At 32.5% G+C, this 9,513-nt stretch overlaps 1 protein-coding gene across 1 annotated transcript; it reads right to left on the bottom strand.

The window, feature by feature from the left end:
- Nucleotides 1-3,230: 3,230 nt before the first annotated feature.
- LOC137645421 (uncharacterized) lies at nucleotides 3,231-4,258 on the bottom strand. Its single transcript, XM_068378227.1, has one exon. It carries the CDS (start codon nucleotides 4,233-4,235, stop codon nucleotides 3,231-3,233), a length of 1,005 nt encoding a protein of 334 aa, XP_068234328.1. The 5' UTR covers nucleotides 4,236-4,258.
- Between the last annotated feature and the right edge of the window lie 5,255 nt (nucleotides 4,259-9,513).

Raw genomic sequence — 9,513 nt, 5'->3', positions numbered from 1 at the left:
TGATCTTTTTATGCCAGTTCACACCAGCAAATTGCCTTAGTTCGTCAATTCATCGTCTTTTTATCCTTCCCCCACTTTTGCCATCTCTAAGGACCCAGTCTGTTATCACCAATGTCCATCTATTTACTGTCATTCTCATTATATGTCCTGCCCATGTCCCTTTTTTTAACATGTAAGAATATATACTTTAGTTTGATATCGTATCCATGTTACTCTTTTTTTGCCTCCGTGTTATTCACATCATTGTTCTTTCCATAGCGCTTTGAGTTGTAACTAGCTTACGTTCCTAATCTTTAGTAAGGCTCCAAGTTTCTGATGCATAAGTTAATACTGGTAGGAATATCTCAATAAATCATTTTCTTTTTAGAGGAAGGGGCATTTTACGTTTCTGAATCTAATTTTGTTTACCAAATGTTCTTCATCTTTAGCTTATACTTTTTTTAATTTCAATCTCGGGCCCAGGGTAAACACTTACGGTCCTAAGTACGTATATCATTAACAATCGCTAGAGGCTCGTCCATAACTTTTATTTATTGTCTCTGTATTTTCATTGAACATTATCTTAGTTTTATTCATATTCATTTTCAGTCCCACATTTCTGCTTTCTCTATTCGCATGCATTCTGTCAATATGGCAACGTTAGAAAACAAAGTGTTTTATATATATATATATATATATATATATATATATATATATATATATATATATATATATATATATATATATATACATATATATATCGATATATATATATATGTACAGTATATATATATAGATATATATATATATATATATATATATATATATATATATATATATATATATATATATATATATATATATATATATATATATATATATATATGTATGTATGTATGTATATATATAGTGTGTATATATACACATATATATAATTGATGCATTGAATACTATGTAGCAAGCTGTTACATTACCTTCAATTGATATCTTTATTGTGGTAGCCCCTTACATATATCATCTTCATCTACACCTATTGATGCAAAGGGCCTAGGTTAGATTTCGCCAATCGTCTCTATCTTAAGCTTTTAATTCAATCTTTCTTCATTCATCATTTCCGACTTCGCGCTTCATAGTCCTCAGCCTTGTAGGTCTGGGTCTTTCTGCTCTTCTAGAGCCTTGTGGAGTCCAGCTGAACGTGGTGAATTAACCTTTCCCGGGGAGTGCGAAGAGCATGCCCAAACCATCTCCATCTACCCCTCATCATAATCTCATCCACATATGCCACACGAGTAATCTCTCTAATAGTTTCATTTCTAATCCTGTCCTGCAATTTAACTACTTATATCCTTTTCAGGGCTTTGTTCTCAAATCTACTAAATGTATTGGAGATTGCTTCATCGTCATACCATGGCTCATGTCCATAGAGTAACACTGATCTCACTTAACTGATATATATAGTCTGATTTTTATATGTAATTTCAGGTGATTTGATTTCCAAATTTTTACTTAACCTAGCCATTGTCTAATTTACTTTTTTCAATCTTTCAATAAACTCTAATTCTATATATATATATATATATATATATATATTATATATATATATATATATATATATATATATATATATTTATATATATATATATATATATATATATATATATATATATATATATATATATATATATATATAAAAGTATATATGTGTGAGTGAATGTGTATGTGTAGGAGGTAGCGCAACAAAGATTTCAATAAGATAATATAACGTTTTGCTACATAGGATTCACTGCATCAATCATGGCAAAAACATTTTGTATTCTAACGTTACCATATTGACAGAATGCATGTGACCCTCGTCACACCCAAGGCATTAGTTTTTCCCCTCTGTATATTTTTTTGTTTGATGGTCGAGAGATTGGATAACTGATTCGTGTTCTTTTGTATTTTTCTCTATGTATTTTTTAAAGGTTGGAAGCACCGGGTTTTAAAAAAAATATATATTCTGTTTCCATCTGTGTTCTTTTTGCTTATGACGAATCTCTCTCTCTCTCTCTCTCTCTCTCTCTCTCTCTCTCTCTCTCTCTCTCTCTCTCTCTCTCTCTCTCTCTCTCTCTCTCTCTCTCTATATATATATATATATATATATATATATATATATATATATATATATATATATATCATTATCATCATCATCTCCTTCTACGCCCAGTGACGCAAAGGGACTCGGTTTGATTTCACCAGTCGCCTCTATCTTGTGCCTTTAATTCAATACCTCTCCATTCTTCATCTCCTACTTCACGCTTTATAGTCCCCAGCCAAGTAGGCCTTGGTCCTCCAACTCTCGTAGTGCCATGTGGAGCCCAGTGAAACGTTGGTGAACTAAACTATCTTGGGGAGTGCAAAGAGCTTGCTCAGACCTTCTTCATCTACCCCTCGCCATGATCTTATCCACATACGTGTACCAACCGTGTGTCACACGATCGTACATAAATTATTTTGTATATATTATGCTTGTATCTGCGCTCTTCCCTCGCACTAAAAAGAACCTGAATAATCATGTCTCCGGTTTTCCTCTGTAACTTTGTCCGTCTTGTGAACATGAAAATGTCTGTTGCCTTGAGGTTTTGTATATAAAGGAGAGTGTTTTATAATAAAGTTACTCAGTTGATTGCTTCCTGCCTTTGAGTCGCAACCCTTCTCTCGGCTCGTCACATACGGCACTCGAGTAAACGCTATTGTAGTTTCATTTACAATTTTGTCCTGCCGTTCAACTCCTAATATTCTTTTGAGTTTTTTTTTTTCTCAAATCTCCTAAATCAGTTGGAGGTTGATATATATATATATATATATATATATATATATAATATATATATATATATATATATGTGTGTGTGTATATATAATGTATATATATGTGTGTGCATATATATATATATATATATATATATATATATATATATATATATATGATATATTGATATATTTATATATTTATATATTTATATATATATATATATATATATATATATATATATATATATATATATATATATATATATATATATATATATATATATATATATATACAGTATACTATATATTGAAGTATCTTTATATACATTAATGTCGTTTTCCATATTTTGTAATATCATTAAGGAAATCTTATCTTTAATTGTGATATATGTAGAGTACAATGCTCATGAGACTTCTTTCCTTTCATATACGGTAAGTATTCCAATTTTGCTAGATGGCGATTAAATAAACGAAGCATGTAGGGCTGCGGCTGAGTACACCTTGTCTTTAGAACTCTTATTTTCAATTTTCTTTACTTCAATACTGCTCTTTCCCTTAAAGGCTTCAGACCTTTCTAATCTTGAAATTTCCTTGTCTAAGAATGTCAATAACCAATCTAAATCACTCTCATGTCCATCACCATCCCTGGCCCACTCTAGCCGCAGTTCACTTGGCAAACGGGAGAGGATGATAGGTGTAAGAAACACTTCACATTGTTTTCCTGTGATGCCTAGCGCCTCCAAACTGCGTATGTGAATTAGAATGTCATCTCGTAATTTCCACAGCTGTGCCACACCTTTAGGTCCGCTGACATTAATGTTGACCTCACCATTTAACAATGCCTGAACATGAGCAAAAATAATCCTTTCTGGCTTGTAGTAGCGTTCCTTCAGTAGTTTGCAGGCAACCTGGTAATTAGCACTGGTATGAGCTAGTCCCTTCACTACATTCCTGGCATCTCCCTCCAGCAAAGACAGCAAATAAGTGAACTTACTGATCACTGGAAGGTCTGTTGCATCGATGTGAGAATTATATTGATCCCAGAAGGACTGCCATTGGGTCACTTCACCACTAAACTTCGGTAGCTCCAGCTTGGGTAACTTGACATTGGTGATATCTGACTCTCGAGATGAAGACTGTCCACTTATACTGCCAGCTTTAGAACCAGGACACGCTGCTGCTGCTAACTTCCTTATCTGGTCTTCAGCTTGTATCCTAGGCTGCACACTTACTGTTCTAAACTCATGGGCTTCATCCAAAAGTTGTTCTAGTTCTTCTTCAGCTACCTCAATTTCTATTGCTTCTTGGACTTCATCCAACTTAGCTAGTCTCTGGTCGTATTCCTTGATAGCATACTCAAATTGACTAATAGTTGTGGTGGAAGACTCCAGAAGGTCACTCAGTGCCTTGGAAGTTCTTGTCACCCACCCTCTACATGTAGTCCTAGTCTTCTTTAACTTCTCCATTATCTTCACTGCACAACTTACTTATTTTCTTAGAGGGAGTGTTCCCGGGTCTGGGCACCAAAATGTGGGGGATTATTAAGCCCACATCGTACAGGAAGGTATGGAAAAAGGAGAGCTTTGGGCTAGAAGGAAACACCATGTTTTTCTTAAAACCTCTGATTTTATTAAAACAACTAAACTCTCAAGTAAATATAACGAGACTTACATTAAGCAAAAATAGTTATAAAATTCACACTCATAAATATGATGACTTGTAAATATCAAATACTAAATGAATTGTACTTCAATATACACTTCAAGTAAGAGAAACAGAATTAAATATATAACCAAGAAAACTAACAAAAAAAAAACATTGGAACATGAGTTATAAAAGAAAATGGTAGTGCTATTTCAGACACTATAAGGAAACTCCTTTCAAGTGAATAAGCAGAAGACTCCTTTCTAAAGTCAACACACACACACACACACATATATATATATATATATATATATATATATATATATATATATATATATATATATATATGTTTGTTTATATGAATACTGAATACCTAATTCATTCAAATGTTCATATTTAACGAGAGAGAGAGAGAGAGAGGAGAGAGAGAGAAGAGAGAGAGAGAGGGAGGAGAGGAGAGAGAGAGAGAGAGAGGGGGGGGGGGGCGGTTGAGCATTTCTTTGAAAAGTTGTGATAAGTAATAGCGGAAGTTTCCTTGACGAAGTCTAGCATGGGAAAGAATATTTCATTTGCTTTTGTCAGTTTTAAGTGAATTCATCTGAAAAAAGAAGCACTCCAGTACCCTTTAACCTTTCAAATATTGTTTCCATTTTATTCTACTCTCTCTCTCTCTCTCTCTCTCTCTCTCTCTCTCTCTCTCTCTCTCTCTCTCTCTCTCTCTCTCTCTACATTATTTATATATACATTATATATATATGTGTGTGTATATGTATGTATACACACACACACACACACATATATATATATATATATATATATATATATATATATATATATATATATATATATATATATATATATACGTATACATATACATTTATATATACAGTATATATATATTTTTTCAGATGTACTTTATATGTATATTTATTATTGATTTATTTTTATTGTATTTTTCCTTTGGTTTCTTTCCTTTTTCATTTTTTTTTAGAGAATCAATACTGTCTGTGCTCTATATAGCTGATTAGAATCAGTCATTTAAATTATAATTTGTTTCTTATTTCTTCTGAAATCCTAATTAGTTTTCCTTATATATTGATTAAAAGGCATATAAGATCTTTAGTAGATAGGAAAGGTATTGTTTGATTTTTGTATGTGAAAATGTAACATTGAATTACTAAAGGATTTTATAGTAATTTGTTGTGTCAGTATATCCATAATATTTCAGTCGCGTTGTTATCGTGGGTTAGACTGTAAGGTTGTTTCCTAGGAAACAACGCTTTAATTTTTTTCTATGTTTTTAGTACATAGTGTGATGATCTTAATTCCCAGGTAAAACATTATGCATATATGGGCATGAGGGGAGATGATTTGTCTATCTGTGCATATGGGAGTCAACATCTGGGTTTGTCACACATATTTAGTATTTGGAACTCCCACACAGATGAAAATATCTCAATCAAATTTGATACTGGTGAAACCCCACTTTCATTCACGGAGATTATTCGCTGTCTGTTTAGCCAGTAGTATGTATGATACTCTTGCCTCGTCATTGTAGTTCCTCATGCAGGGTTGAAGTATTTCACTTGAACTAGGTACAGAGGAAGACCTTCCTGCCTAAATGCACATTTAAAGGGGATCGTCAGTCCACCAGCGTCTGCGTCATATTTGCGTTATCAGTACGACTCGTACACAGTTGAAGGGGTTTCAGTCAAGCTTCAATGGGGGCCAAACAAAGCTTTACGATCTTTTGAGTGTAGGCAATTTTTTTTCTTTATAAGCCAATAATTTGAAATTGCGAGGTTTGAATTATTTGAAAGGGTAACCTCTTATTAGATGTGTCTTTTGCTTGAGGACTTTGAAGAGATCAGATTTAGTGATGCACTGGGTAGAAGGGTTTCTGACAAATTGGTAGGCTTATTCCAATACTATCTGTCCAGCTTTGTGATAATCGTGGCGTAAAATACTTTATCCCAGTTATTCTAGTTTGGTGTCTATCCTTTTAATGTTTTTTTTTTTTTTTCAGAAACTAATTTTTCTAGCCTTGAACAAATGCTTTGAATCAATGCACATGCCATCTGATACCTAATATACATAGGAAAACGATTAAGACATTGTGATTCCTCTCTAGGTATATTTGAATAGAACTAAGCAACTTTACCAATAAGTATAAAGTCCGAGATTTTAATATATATTTTAACACTGTCAATATTTTTTTTTTTTTTTTGTATTGACTTTGAACATTTTTATTCAATTATGGAGAAAGATATTGCATCCTAAGTGAAGTGAATGATAACTGTTCACACAAAATGGTTGGATTAGGAGACGCATATTCACTCTGGAGTTCTAGTTATCCATATTATTAAGGGATGCGTAACTAAAATGTAATTTTCTGATGTTATTGAATCGTGTTTGATAATTTTCGATTTGGTCCATGTCGTTATAATATATTGTACTTAACTCGCATATGATACACAGTGATTAATGCTAAAAGTTAAAAGAAAGGGGAAGTGATTTGTAATATTCAATCTTTGTTTGAAGAGACAGATCGTTATGATGTGGACAATTCATTTCGTTATATTTCGTCCAGTTTTTATTTATAATACCTTCATGAAATCTTTTGTAAAGGAAAACCTGGAATGTTCTTTTGTGATGAATTGCCGTTTTAATCAGAGTGGAATTAAATTACCTGATTTAATGGAGCAATTTACGTAACGAACAAGGAGTTTTGTGTCACCAGACGGTCTTTATAGTTTAATTATGGTTTGGGTTTTTCTAGTATTTCATTTTCTGGAATAGCTATATTTTGCGGATTATTTTTGAATGACGAGATTATAATGACACAGACGTCTTAAAACTGTCGGCGTGTCCAAAGCTTTTTGTTCATGCATGCATATATATATATATATATATATATATATATATATATATATATATATATATATATATATATATATATATATATATATATGTATGTATATATATATATATATATATATATATATATATATATATATATATATATATATATATATATATATATATATATATATATATGGAATTTTTATGGAGGCCAGGCTATGATAATTTGATCTAATAACTCTGTACTGTAACTAAATAGATAAATTCGTTTGAAAATTATACTCCTAGGGATTTATTCGGAATGGGATTTAGTGTTAAATAATGCAGAAGAATAAACTTGGTTCCGGTCTAAAGAAAAAAGTAAACTAATAGAAAAAAGTTTCCGAATTGCGTTTCTTTTGCAGTTTCAAGTCATAACTGATTTGCTGTTGGTGAAAGTTTCCATTTCCCCCCTTTTTCTGCCTCATCATTTCCATCGTCAGAAGTTTTCGCTTCACATGGCGTTATTAGATCTTTCCCCTCGCTTCCTCTCCACTTCGCTACGTTTATTACATCATCCGTGGGACGTTTTCTCTCACTTTTTATCTCTAATTATATAACCAACGAAAGGAAACTGGTCGACTTTCGACAAGTCTCTGAAAAATCATATTTGGAATTGTCGCAATACTTTGGTTATAAATGGTATTTGTGTTACACATGAAACACTTTCTTATGAATTTTTCTTAGTTATACCTAGCTGTTTTCTATAGAATTTTTTTTAAGCTTTTTCAACCTAACTTATAGATTATTAAAATGATTGATGTATATATATTTACACCATTTAGCAGTTTCCTTAAATGGGGATGAGTGGGATCCAGAGAATTAAGTGCACACATCGAATCATGGTACAACGCTTTGCATTTCACTGTATAGTATGTGATTACCCTTCCTTTCAAATAGCATCTCTCCTACTCGTTTAGGCCAATTCTTCCTTCTCTCTCCCATCAATTCTGAATGATACACTCCTTTCACTAACGTATCATCATCTATATATCCAGATGTTTAATCCTCTCAAAACACTTATGTATCCTTTCACCTATGTTCACCTTTCTTCCAATCTTCACGTTTGTCACCGTTCAAATTCTTATTCACCGCAAACAATGTAACTCAATAGTCGATGACCCTCCTTGTCTTTCATTTTGCCATTATCCATTATATCAATAATTTTCCTTTTTGGCAACATCTTTATTGAAATTCTTATTCAAATCTTCCTATTTTGCGTATACTTTATAAATCTTGCTTCTGATCACGTTTATTCTGATTTCTCCTCTTGCAAAGTTTCAAACTCCACTACTAGGTTTTTTCATTTCTCTTTGCTGTCTGAAATCATTACTTTATCTGCTTAGACCGTTTCATATTCCATTCAAGATTCATTTGCTTTTCCTATAGATTTTTGCTTATAGTAGCTGTTCTTTCTCTTTTCTTTCACATAGCTTCATCCATAACGGTATTTGATAGCAAAGTAGACTGACACAAAATTATCTCAGTTTTTTTTTTCTTTTTTATTAAACCAGTCACCCTCCTATCTAAACGTTCTAACATGTATCAATAATAAAACCTTTCAGCTTCTCTCAACAATATATGTTTATCACATACTTTCAACACCATCCACAGTTGTCTTCCCCTTTGAGTCTATCATAACCTCTTTTATGTCTGTTTCTGCTACATACAGTTATTTCCTTTTACTTCCAAACTTCTCACCTTACTGATTGTAACAAACACTAGATTCACTCCATGTTCTCATCCTATTTATATGTCATCTGACTTTTTTCTCAATCAAAATTCTATTACATTTCTTCTCTGGTATTCAAATCACCACTATGCCTTACAATTCCTACAGTATTTATTATCACCTTTACCAATTATTTTCCTCTCTCATTAAAGTGGGACCTTTTCTCATCCACAGGCATCATACATACCACCCTATTGCAGCTTTTTACTTGTAATATCTTCAATTCATTTGTCTTTCCATCCTGCAACCTCGTAATTACCCTATTTACGGCATTAACAATAACTTCCACTTCGGTAGCATTCCCAACCTTTTGCTAACTAACCCATTCCATCTGCGTATCCCTTATCTTTACCTCCCCTCCATATTCAACAAACTTTCAAAATTCTTCCTTACCGACCCAACACTCCATTTGTATCTCTTATCCTACTATCCATTAGTTCACTGACCTTTCTCTATGCATTTGTCTC

The sequence above is a fragment of the Palaemon carinicauda genome, chromosome 8 (assembly GCF_036898095.1).
Source record: "Palaemon carinicauda isolate YSFRI2023 chromosome 8, ASM3689809v2, whole genome shotgun sequence".
NCBI lineage: Eukaryota > Metazoa > Arthropoda > Malacostraca > Decapoda > Palaemonidae > Palaemon > Palaemon carinicauda.
The sequence above is the reverse complement of the archived record's forward strand: the minus strand, read 5'-3'. Positions and strand labels throughout refer to the sequence as shown.

What these genes read in the sequence shown, in the direction of transcription:
- LOC137645421 (XM_068378227.1), bottom strand. Translation starts at nt 4,235, where the DNA reads ATGGAGAAGTTAAAGAAGACTAGGACTACATGTAGAGGGTGGGTGACA.